Source organism: Oncorhynchus mykiss, chromosome 9 (genome assembly GCF_013265735.2).
Source record: "Oncorhynchus mykiss isolate Arlee chromosome 9, USDA_OmykA_1.1, whole genome shotgun sequence".
Taxonomy (NCBI): Eukaryota; Metazoa; Chordata; class Actinopteri; order Salmoniformes; family Salmonidae; genus Oncorhynchus; species Oncorhynchus mykiss.
In genome coordinates, this window is record NC_048573.1 from 1,801,031 (window position 1) to 1,814,697 (window position 13,667).

Below are 13,667 nucleotides of genomic sequence, written 5' to 3' on the forward strand. Positions count from 1 at the left end.
CAGTAGTAACTCATAGTAGGGGTTAGAGGTCAATCTTCTTCGATATACATTATTGGCTGATAGTAGGGGTTAGAGGTCAATCCTCTCAGAATAACACAGTTGAGCACATGGGAATGGTTGGCTTTAATGGATATTACCCTAGTTCCATTGATGGTGGGAGGAGTGACACCGAATAACTATACAGTGGTAGAGGAAGTATAGACAAGATAATCTACTCTCTCTGTTTCATCACCTAGTCAATACTCTCAGATCTATAGAAATATACAGTGGTAGAGGAAGTATAGACAAGATAATCTACTCTCTCTGTTTCATCACCTAGTCAATACTCTCAGATCTATAGAAATATACAGTGGTAGAGGAAGTATAGACAAGATAATCTACTCTCTCTGTTTCATCACCTAGTCAATACTCTCAGATCTATAGAAATATACAGTGGTAGAGGAAGTATAGACTAAATAATTGACTGTCTCTTCCTCTGTTTCACCGCGTCGTCAGCAGGGACTTTTGTGTGTGGTCAGAACATGAAGGAGGAGGAGGGTCTATAAGTCTGTAACTGGAGATCACAGTCTCACTCAGCATCAAGACAGGATGAAACTCACACTGCTCTGCTGGCAGCTCTGTAAGTACTCTCCCTCCCTGTGTGTGTGTGTGTGTGTGTGTGTGTGTGTGTGTGTGTGTGTGTGTGTGTGTGTGTGTGTGTGTGTGTGTGTGTGTGTGTGTGTGTGTGTGTGTGTTGTGTGTGTGTGTGTGTGTGTTGTGTGTTGTGTGTGTGTGTGTGTGTTGTGTGTGTGTGTGTGTGTGTGTGTGTGTGTGTGTGTGTGTGTGTGTGTGTGTGTGTGTGTGTGTGTGTGTGTGTGTTGTGTGTTGTGTGTGTGTTTCGGCAGGTGAGATGGAACATCTTACGATTATCTATTATTATCTATTATCTATTATCTCAGTTTAAAATCTATATAGTTGAATATCTATATAGTTTAATATCTATATAGTTTAATATCTATATAGTTTAATATCTATATAGTTTAATATCTATATGGTTTAATATCTATATAGTTTAATATCTATATAGTTTAATATCTATATAGTTTAATATCTATATAGTTTAATATCTGTATAGTTTAATATCTATATAGTTTAATATCTATATAGTTTAATATCTATATAGTTTAATATCTATATGGTTTAATATCTATATAGTTTAATATCTATATAGTTTAATATCTATATAGTTTAATATCTATATAGTTTAATATCTGTATAGTTTAATATCTATATAGTTTAATATCTATATAGTTTAATATCTATATGGTTTAATATCTATATAGTTTAATATCTATATAGTTTAATATCTATATAGTTTAATATCTATATAGTTTAATATCTGTATAGTTTAATATCTATATAGTTTAATATCTATATAGTTTAATATCTATATAGTTTAATATCTATATAGTTTAATATCTATATAGTTTAATATATATATAGTTTAATATCTATATAGTTTAATATCTGTATAGTTTAATATCTGTATAGTTTAATATCTATATAGTTTAATATATATAGTTTAATATCTGTATAGTTTAATATCTATATAGTTTAATATCTATATAGTTTAATATCTATATGGTTTAATATCTATATGGTTTAATATCTATATGGTTTAATATCTATATAGTTTAATATCTATATAGTTTAATATCTATATAGTTTAATATCTATATAGTTTAATATCTATATATAGTTTAATATCTATATAGTTTAATATCTATATAGTTTATAGTCTTGTCTCAGCCAGGTCGGGGTCCATAGTGGGGTCATATTAGTTTGTAGCTGAGAGTCTCCTCTTTCCATAGTGGGGTCATATTAGTTTGTAACTGAGTCTCCTCTTTCCATAGTGGGGTCATATTAGTTTGTAACTGAGTCTCCTCTTTCCATATTGGGGTCATATTAGTTTGTAACTGAGTCTCCCCTTTCCATAGTGGGGTCATATTAGTTTGTAACTGAGTCTCCTCTTTCCATAGTGGGGTCATATTAGTTTGTAGCTGAGTCTCCTCTTTCCATAGTGGGGTCATATTAGTTTGTATCTGAGAGTCTCCTCTTTCCATAGGGGGTCATATTAGTTTGTAGCTGAGAGTCTCCCCTTTCCATAGTTGGGATAGTTGGGTCATATTAGTCTGTAACTGAGTCTCCCCTTTCCACGAGACTTGTGGGAGTTGTAGAGTGCCATTCCACACAGATGTGGAAGTCCAACATAGTCTGATGCTGTGGATTGCAACACAGACGATGCAAAAACACAGATCTCTTAAATTGACGGATTTTGATGGGAATTTTTGCAGTATGTTAATAAGATTCACACAAGAATGTGTTAATAGACTATTAAGTAAATTAATATCTGTGGTGCAGCTCAGTGTTTCCATTATGTACCATAGTGATAGTTCTCTCTGTGTGTTTCAGTGTTTCCATCATGTACCATAGTGATAGTTCTCTCTGTGTGTTTCAGTGTTTACATCATGTGCCATAGTGATAGTTCTCTCTGTGTGTTTCAGTGTTTCCATCATGTACCATAGTGATAGTTATCTCTGTGTGTTTCAGTGTTTACATCATGTACCATAGTGATACTTCTCTCGGTGTGTATCAGTGTTTACATCATGTACCAAGTGATAGTTCTCTCTGTGTGTTTCAGTGTTTACATCATGTACCATAGTGATAGTTCTCTCTGTGTGTTTCAGTGCTGTTGAGTACTCTGGTATACTGTAGCCTCGGACAAGGTGGAGGTGAGTACATTTCTCTATATTCATCACCTGTTCTATAATAGTAACATTTCTCTATATTCATCACCTTTTCTATAATAGTAACATTTCTCTATATTTCTCTCTCTCAGCCAATCATCAATTATTGGTGTAAGTACTGTGCTTGTTGAGTGCCCTTCCCTATAAGACTGTTGTCAATTTGCTTACTGTACAATAGCATTGTATCTGGTCGACCACTATTTTTTTCCAGAAGTTTACTAAGGTTTGGTAATAGGCTGACTGGTCAGGTATTTGAGCCAGTAAAGGGGGCTTTACTATTCTTAGGTAGCGGAATGACTTTAGCTTCTCTCCAGGCCTGAGGGCAAACGCTCTCTAGTAGGTTTAAATTAAAGATATGGCAAATAGGAGTGGCAAATTCATCCGCTATTACAGCATCCTCAGTCATTTCCCATCCAAGTTGTCAGAACCCGGTGGCTTGTCATTGTTGATAGACAACAATAATTTCACACTGACTTTACGGAATTCAAAAGCACAATTCTTGTTCTTTCATAATTTGGTCAGATAATTGGATGTGTTGTGCCAGCATTTGTTGCTGGCATGTTATAACTAAGTTTGCTTATCTTGCCAATTAAAATTTCTCAGGGCTAGGCCCCTTTTTTCTCAATTTCGCCTGCATGACGTGCCCAAAGTAATCTGCCTGGTACTCAGGCCCTGAAGCCAGGGTATGCACATAATTGGTACCATTGAAAGAAAACACTTTGAAGTTGAAGTTTGTAGAAATGTTAAAATAATGTATGCGACTATAACACAATAGATATGGTTGGAGAAAATCCAAAGAAAAAACAACCAGAATAAAAATTATTTGAGAGACCATCCTAATTTTAAAGATTAGCTCCCTGGATGCAATTCCTATGGCTTCCACAGGGTGTCAGAAGTCTATGTTCAAGGTTTTAGGCTTGTAACTTCAAAAACTAAGAAGAAATCTAAGTTTTAGCACAGGGACTCAGTCTTGGAAATTCGTACTATGAAGACAGAATGCACCTGCTAAAAAAGGTTTCCTATTGAACATACTTCTTTCCATAAGATAGTTTGATTACATTTTAGGGTATCTGAGGAGTGTATAGAAATGTATTTTGACTTGTTGAAACAAAGTTTAGGGGTTTTCGGATTCATTTCTCTGCATGTTGATCAGTGGATTACTCAAATCGATTGCGCCAACTAAACAGACTTTTTGGGATATAAAGAAGGATTTTATCTAACAAAACGACACTACATGTTATAGCTGGGACCCGTTAGATGACAAGTCAGAGGAAGATTTTCAAAAAGTAAGTGAATATTTAATCGCTATTTGTGAATTTATGAAACCTGTGTTAATGGAAAAATATTTTGACGTGGGGCGCCGTCCTCAAACAATCGCATGGCATGCTTTTGCTGTAATAGCTACTGTAAATCAGAGATAGATGAAGAAGAATCTTTCAACTGATACAAGACACGTATATGTACCTAAATGTTTAAAATCCATCAATTTTACGATTATTTACTTCAATTGCTCCAGTTTCACCGGAAGTTGTCCCACTAGCCCTAAGAAGCTCTGATTGAACCATGTTGTAGAGTGTTGATAACTGTATCTCTGATTGAACCATGTTGATAACTGTAGCTCTGATTGAACCATGTTGATAACTGTAGCTCTGATTGAACCATGTTGATAACTGTATCTCTGATTGAACCATGTTGTAAAGTGTTGATAACTGTATCTCTGATTGAACCATGTTGTAAAGTGTTGATAACTGTATCTCTGATTGAACCATGTTGTAAAGTGTTGATAACTGTATCTCTGATTGAACCATGTTTAAAGTGTTGATAACTGTAGCTCTGATTGAACCATGTTGTAAAGTGTTGATAACTGTATCTCTGATTGAACCATGTTGTAATGTGTTGATAACTGTAGCTCTGATTGAACCATGTTATAAAGTGTTGATAACTGTATTTCTGATTGAACCATGTTGTAAAGTGTTGATAACTGTAGCTCTGATTGAACCATGTTGTAATGTGTTGATAACTGTATCTCTGATTGAACCATGTTTAAAGTGTTGATAACTGTATCTCTGATTGAACCATGTTGTAATGTGTTGATAACTGTATCTCTGATTGAACCATGTTGTAAAGTGTTGATAACTGTAGCTCTGATTGAACCATGTTGTAATGTGTTGATAACTGTATCTCTGATTGAACCATGTTTAGTGTTGATAACTGTAGCTCTGATTGAACCATGTTGATAACTGTAGGTCTGATTGAACCATGTTGTGAAGTGTTGATAACTGTATCTCTGATTGAACCATGTTTAAAGTGTTGATAACTGTATCTCTGATTGAACCATGTTGTAAAGTGTTGATAACTGTATCTCTGATTTAACCACGTTGTAAAGTGTTGATAACTGTATCTCTGATTGAACCATGTTTAAAGTGTTGATAACTGTATCTCTGATTGAACCATGATTAAAGAGTTGATAAATGTAGCTGAAAAAAGTGAAGTAGTTGGCAATATCAGTTGGTTTTGTGATGAATGATTCAATGAATGATAGAGCTGAGTTTGCCTTTTTCCCAAAAATGTATTTAAGGTGCTCCAAAGCTTTTTAGTATAATTCTTTTATAATTTATTTTTGTTTATATTAGTCACATGATTTCTTAATTTGCAGTATGTTTGCCAATCAGTTGGGCTGCCAGATTTATTTGTCATAACTTTTGTCTCATCCCTCTCAACCATATAATTTTTCAATTCCTCATCAATCCAAGGGCATTTAACAGTTTTTACAGTCATTTTCTTAATGGGTGCAAGCTTATTAGTAGCTGGAATAAGCAATTTCATAAATGCGCCAAGTGCAGCGTCTGGTTGATCCTCATTGCACACCACAGACCAGCAAATATTCTTTACATCGTCAACATATGAATCATTACATAACCTCTTGTATGACCTCTTATACACTATATTAGGCCCAGCCTTTGGAACTTTGCTTTTCCTATATATGGCCACTATATTGTGATGAATACATCCTGTGGATCTGGATACTGCTTTAATAAAGCACATTTCTGCAGCAATAGATGTTGATGATTTAATTCCCGTGCAGTTTTCCCTGGAAGGTTGGATGTACCAGGTTGCAGGCGCTGGTTAAAGTTTGAAGTTTTTTCTTGAGTGGGCAGCTTGATGAGAGCCAGTCAATATTTAAATCACCCAGAAAATGAACTTGCCTAGAGTGGTGGGTGCAGAGTCAATTGCAGCGAGCAGAGGATACTGGGGAAGCCGACTTAATTTGGAATCCCAAACGCCCCAAAACAATTGCCGATAAATATACAAAAAAATTGTCCGACCCAACACAGGACACAAACGGACAGGAACACAAACACGTACACTCTGACTAACAGAAAACAATCCCGCACAAAAATAGGCGGGCCTAACAGGCTTAAATAGACATGAATCAATAAACAAAATAAGAGACAGGTGCAACCAATAAGACCAAACAAACAGAAAAGGAAAAATGGGTGACCGGCGACGACAACCGCCGAGCGCCGCCCGAACAGGCTGGGGAGCCACCTTCGGTGGGAGTCGTGACAATACTTCTCTGTTGATGTGAAAAACATTTCAAGCATTTCCCACATGTTATCGATACTGACTGTTAACGCTTGATGGTCTATAGCAGCTTCCCACCAGAATGGGCTTTAGGTGAGAAAGATGAACCTGTAGCCATATTACTTCAACAGTATTTAACATTAGATCTTCTCTAAACTTTACAGGAATGTGGTTCTGAATATGAACAACAAAACCGTCCCCGTTGGCATTTCTGTCTTTTCTGTAGATGTTATAACGATGTATTGCTACCACTATATCATCAAATGTATTATCTAAGTCAATCCATTATTTTCTGGGTTGCTTAATTGTTTTTACTGCTTTACTGGGAAGCTTATCAGAATTAGACTTACTCATGTTGTTTATATTGGAGCTGCAAAAAAGTGGTCTTCCTACTGGGGCTCAGTGTATCTCTGGTTCATTGGCTCATGATTAATGCATACCATTTTATTTTTTATTTTTTATTTTACAGTTATTTTACCAGGTAAGTTGACTGTGAATACATTCTCATTTTATAGCAACGACCTGGGGAATAGTTACAGTGGAGAGGAGCCAACTGTAAGCTGTAGGATCAACATTCAGGGATATTAAGGGGACATCATTTAAGTTACTTACAATGTGTCTGCCAACGCTCCTAGGATAATGTACATTTGATGCAGCATTATGACATTGTCACACTGGTAGGGATTAACTGAGCTGGTCTTGGGTCATTGATCAGTCATTGTTTCATCTTATCTATGAACATAGACAGGGCTTTAACTCCTCTAGCTCTACAAAGATATAGGGTGCAGTCCAGGTAGCAGGCTGTCTGCCACTAGCACAGTCAGTGTAGTCAGCTCAGCTATCCCCATTGAGACCGTGTCTGTGCCTCGATCTAGGTTGGGCAAAATTAAACATGGCGGTGTTCGCCTTAGCAATCTCACTGGAATAAAGACCTCCTCCATTCCTGTCATTATTGAAAGAGATTGTGACATCTCACATCTCAAAATAGGGCTACTTAATGTTAGATCCCTCACTTCCAAGGCAGTTACAGTCAATGAACTAATCACTGATCATAATCTTGATGTGATTGGCCTGACTGAAACATGGCTTAAGCCTGATGAATTGACTGTGTTAAATGAGGCCTCACCTCCTGGTTACACTAGTGACCATATCCAGCGCGCATCCTGCCACTGCGGAGGTGTTGCTAACTTTTACAATAGCAAATTGTCACGACTTCCACCGAATTCGGTCCCGGTCCTTGTTCGGGCGGCGGTCGACGTCACCGGCCTTCTAGCCATCGTCGATCCGCTTTTCATTTTCCATTTGTTTTGTCCTTGTCATACACACTGTTGTAGTAAAGTCAACATTCAATGTATTAATATGAGTAATAGACTATACTAGTAACGGATACATTCAACGTATTTATATGAGCTATAGTAGTTAAGGAGACATTCAATGTATTAATTTGAGATATAGACTATAGTAGTTAAGGAGACATTCAGTGTATTAATATGAGTTATAGTCTATAGTAGTTAAGGAGACATTCAGTGTATTAATATGAGTTATAGTCTATAGTAGTTAAGGAGACATTCAATGTATTAATTTGAGATATAGACTATAGTAGTTAAGGAGACATTCGGTGTATTCATTTGAGATATAGACTATAGTAGTTAAGGAGACATTCAGTGTATTAATATGAGTTATAGTCTATAGTAGTTAAGGAGACATTCTATGTATTAATATGAGATATAGTCTATAGTAGTAAAGGAGACATTCTATGTATTAATGTGAGATATAGACTATAGTAGTTAAGGAGACATTCTATGTATTAATGTGAGATATAGACTATAGTAGTTAAGGAGACATTCTATGTATTAATGTGAGATATAGTCTATAGTAGTAAAGGAGACATTCTATGTATTAATGTGAGATATAGACTATAGTAGTTAAGGAGACATTCTATGTATTAATTTGAGATATAGACTATAGTAGTTAAGGAGACATTCAGTGTATTAATATGAGTTATAGTCTATAGTAGTTAAGGAGACATTCAGTGTATTAATATGAGTTATAGTCTATAGTAGTTAAGGAGACATTCAATGTATTAATTTGAGATATAGACTATAGTAGTTAAGGAGACATTCGGTGTATTCATTTGAGATATAGACTATAGTAGTTAAGGAGACATTCAGTGTATTAATATGAGTTATAGTCTATAGTAGTTAAGGAGACATTCTATGTATTAATATGAGATATAGTCTATAGTAGTAAAGGAGACATTCTATGTATTAATGTGAGATATAGACTATAGTAGTTAAGGAGACATTCTATGTATTAATGTGAGATATAGACTATAGTAGTTAAGGAGACATTCTATGTATTAATGTGAGATATAGTCTATAGTAGTAAAGGAGACATTCTATGTATTAATGTGAGATATAGACTATAGTAGTTAAGGAGACATTCTATGTATTAATGTGAGATATAGACTATAGTAGTAAAGGAGACATTCAGTGTATTAATATGAGTTATAGACTACAGTAGTAAAGGAGACATTCAATGTATTAATATGATCTATAGTCTATAGTAGTTGAGGAGACATTCAGTGTATTAATATGAGTTATAGACTACAGTAGTAAAGGAGACATTCAGTGTATTAATATGATCTATAGTCTATAGTAGTTAAGGAGACATTCAGTGTATTAATATGAGTTATAGACTACAGTAGTAAAGGAGACATTCAATGTATTAATATGATCTATAGTCTATAGTAGTTGAGGAGACATTCAGTGTATTAATATGAGTTATAGACTACAGTAGTAAAGGAGACATTCAATGTATTAATATGATCTATAGTCTATAGTAGTTGAGGAGACATTCAGTGTATTAATATGAGTTATAGACTACAGTAGTAAAGGAGACATTCAATGTATTAATATGATCTATAGTCTATAGTAGTTGAGGAGACATTCAGTGTATTAATATGAGTTATAGACTACAGTAGTAAAGGAGACATTCAATGTATTAATATGATCTATAGTCTATAGTAGTAAAGGAGACATTCAGTGTATTAATATGATCTATAGTCTATAGTAGTAAAGGAGACATTCAGTGTATTAATATGATCTATAGTCTATAGTAGTAAAGGAGACGTTCAATGTGTCATGTCATTAAATTGAAGACATAGTTTTATCAAAGATTCTCTGTAATTAGTATAACGTGATCAAAGTAATTAATCGTGTAACTGTAATTAACTAGGAAATAGGGGGCACCAAGGAAAGTATTCAGATTACAAAGTTATAATTTCCCAATATAACCTTTCAGATATTTTATATCTGATCAATTAGTCTTCAAATTAATGAATTATTTACTTTACCTCACGTTAGTCTCATTCCAAACATCGTAAATTGTTTGGTTATCTGCATGAACCCAGTCTTCATTTTGAGTCATCCATAGAGCAATTGTCTTAAATAATTTATTTATTACTAACTAAGTATTTCACAGAAATGCATAAACACACAAACAAGGTAAATATGGTTACCGTAAATGATAGGGGGATGTGCCCTAGTGGGCTAAACCGGCATGGCGGCTTGTTAGACAAAAGGGGAAGTGGGGGTCGACTAAGTCACTACAGAGTTAATAACTATAAAATTTGAAATGCTAATCCTTTGCACATGAACGCTAACTCATTCGGGAACAATTGCATTCAATATATATATTTACGCTCAGTGTGTCGTCTCATTTGCTGTTGATAAGTTTGTTTCTGTTGGAGAGTTTTGTCCTCTCTCTCTCTCTCTCTGTCTTGGTTAGAGGGTATAGTTCAGAGTGACATTCATTTGTTATAGAATGGATGTTTCGGCGGTTGTCGTTAATAATTACTATCAAAGACTTGTTCTTATTCTGTCGGTATCGATAGTCTAAGATTTTAACCACGTGGTATGGTTAAAAGATTCAACAATGGTCTACAATCTTTGTCCTCCCACGATTGAGAGAAACATGGTCTGGTGATAATTTCTCAAAGTTGGGTTTTATTCGGAATTGCAGAAAAGGGTCGGTCCCAGGACACCTGACCCTAACTGTGCTCAGGGGCGGTCCTCTGATTTAGTACAAATCAAAAGGGAATTTATATTTTAATTCATTAAACAGCCCAAAATCATATTACACAATTTTACAAACAGTATCATACTCACTCATTCATATTATACAACAAGTAGATGTAAACCTCATATCTGAGGCTATTATATAAACAGCGTTATGGTAATGTGGCCACACCGTCTCCCATGAGCTTCCACAAGTTGTAACAAACGGATCAGTTCGTAGCTGGATTTTTCACCGATCTTTTATACTTTCTCCGGAACATGAAATTTGTTCGTACCTCAAGTTCTGTGAGGTGGAAGAAATTCCTTTGTGTAATTGAACATTTACTCTGCCTCTTATACTATGTGGCCATGTGGCAGGGTCTTCTCAGGAATGTACAACCTCTCTCTGACCACAGCAGCCTAGTTGAAGGAGGCAAGGGGGAGGCAGGGAGAGGGGGCTGGGCCTTGCTATACCCAAAGAGGGCAACGGCTTGACAAATGTATTAATTTGAGTTATAGTCTATCGTAGTAAAGGAGACATTCAATGTATTAATAGGACTTATAGTCTATAGTAGTAAAGGAGACAATCAATGTATTAATAGGAGTTATAGTCTATAGTAGTAAAGGAGACATTCAATGTATTAATATGAGTTGTCGTGGACATTTCCTGTATTACCAAATCATGAGAAAGCAAACCACACACAAGTCAGAGTTATCATAAAGTCGATCTTTAATTATATGAGCTTCACCATAGCCTTGTGACTCACAGATCAATTCAGTGTCTATAAATAAATTCTCTGAGAGTGCTTACAAAACAGTTCTTAGTGTCATTTATAGCCAAGACAAACCCCTCTCAACTCACATGACGAATAACAGATCTTAGGAACAGTACAAAGGAAGACTTTACTTGAGAAAGGAGTATCCCATAGCCAGACAGCATTGGCTATAAATTATCATTCAGTTTGCTCTCCTAAACAAAGTTCTTTTCTCGTTCTTTGTACCACTTAGGACCAAAACATTACCTCATACAATGGCATATATCAATTGTCAATTCTAGATACTCCCATCTCAAATACACCTCCTCCTGGACAAGCTCACCGAGACAGTGAGCCTCTTAGGTCATATACTAGATCAAGATAAGGGCAACCTCAGAGGAGACATGTAATAGTTACAGACACATTCCCATAAGAAGACAAGCCTGACCTCTCCCCTCTCTGGGGCTCTTTCCCACATAAGCATACTTATGAAAATTGATAAAAACATCAATCAATGTTACCTAAAGAATTCTGATTCTGCCACAACAGAGTTATAGGCTTTAAAAGTTCTGTTTGAAAAAGCTAACCTTAGCTTTCCTATCTGACTGAGTATATTGGTTCCTGAGTTCCCTGAAAGGTTGCATATTGCGGGGCCTATTCGATGCTAATGCAGAACGCCACAGGATGTTTTTGTGCTGGTCAAGGGCATTCAAGTCTGGGGTGAACGAAGGGCTATATCTGTTCCTATTCTATATTTTTTGAAAGGGGCTTATTTAAGATGGAAAGGAAAACACTTTTAAGTGGTGCTGAAACCTGCATTATAAATTGGGTGGTTCCAGCCCTGAATGCTGATTGGCTGGAAGCCATGGTATATCGGGTGTGACAAAACATTTATTTTTATGCCGAAAGAGTCCGAATCTCATCTTCTCATGACCTTATCTCTCTCTCTCTCCCTCCTCTCGATCTCCTCCTCGCTCTCTATCCCTCTCTCTTGCTCTCTTTCTCAGATATCTCTCTTCCTGCCTATCTGAGTGTCAGTCCTGACAAATCTCAGTTCTTTAAATATGAGTCTTTCTCTCTGAGCTGTGAGGATCAGGGGAACTCTGCTGGATGGAGAGTGATGAGGAACGCAGAGAGAGGGAATGTTTCAGAGTGTAATACTGACTGGGGAAAACAACAAGGGCCTTCATGCATCGTATTGCTAATACCATCAGACAGTGGAGTGTACTGGTGTGAGTCTGGGTCTGGAGAACACAGCAATGCTGTCAACATAACAGTACATGGTATGTCCACAAACACCATCTACTAACATTATAGTGTTTAGTGATTCATCTGGTTTCAGATAGCTGATGTTATATTTATATATGATGTTTATATATTATGTACAGCTGGAGCTGTGATCCTGGAGAGCCCTGTTTATATATTATATACAGCTGGAGCCGTGATCCTGGAGAGACCTGTTTATATATTATATACAGCTGGAGCTGTGATCCTGGAGAGACCTGTTTATATATTATATACAGCTGGAGCTGTGATCCTGGAGAGACCTGTTTATATATTATATACAGCTGGAGCTGTGATCCTGGAGAGACCTGTTTATATATGATGTTTATATATTATATACAGCTGGAGCTGTGATCATGGAGAGACCTGTTTATATATGATGTTTATATATTATATACAGCTGGAGCTGTGATCCTGGAGAGCCCTGCCCTTCCTGTGACTGAGAGAGATTCTGTGACTTTGAGCTGCAGATATCAGGGAACTCTCTCTAACCTCAAAGCTGATTTCTACAAAGATGGATCCCTGATCAGGGCTGAGACTACAGGAGAGATGACCATCCCTGCAGTATCCAAGTCAGATGAAGGACTCTACAAGTGTAACAACTCTGAAGGAGAATCACCAGAGAGCTGGATGACAGTGACAGGTGAGAATATGAGAAACCTTGACATTCAGATTATCTGGTTCTTCTTTACACTGTTAAGTGGTGCTGAAACCTGCATTATAAACTGGGTGGTTCTTCTTTACACTGTTAAGAGGTGCTGAAACCTGCATTATAAACTGGGTGGTTCTTCTTTACACTGTTAAGAGGTGCTGAAACCTGCATTATAAACTGGGTGGTTCTTCTTTACACTGTTAAGAGGTGCTGAAACCTGCATTATAAACTGGGTGGTTCTTCTTTACACTGTTAAGAGATGCTGAAACCTGCATTATAAACTGGGTGGTTCTTCTTTACACTGTTAAGAGGTGCTGAAACCTGCATTATAAACTGGGTGGTTCTTCTTTACACTGTTAAGAGGTGCTGAAACCTGCATTATAAACTGGGTGGTTCTTCTTTACACTGTTAAGAGGTGCTGAAACCTGCATTATATACTGGGTGGTTCTTCTTTACACTGTTAAGAGGTGCTGAAACCTGCATTATAAACTGGGTGGTTCTTCTTTACACTGTTAAGAGATGCTGAAACCTGCATTATAAACTGGGT

General features: G+C 36.3%; 1 protein-coding gene across 1 annotated transcript in view; it reads left to right on the forward strand.

The window, feature by feature from the left end:
• Positions 1-588: 588 nt before the first annotated feature.
• LOC110510452 (low affinity immunoglobulin gamma Fc region receptor II-b) overlaps positions 589-13,667 on the forward strand; it is a 252,069-nt gene continuing 238,990 nt past the window's right edge. The window contains exons 1-2 of the mRNA XM_036989224.1: positions 589-619; positions 2,727-2,771. Of these exons, the coding sequence (XP_036845119.1) occupies positions 589-619; positions 2,727-2,771 (76 nt within the window). The remainder of the gene's footprint in view (positions 620-2,726; positions 2,772-13,667) is intronic.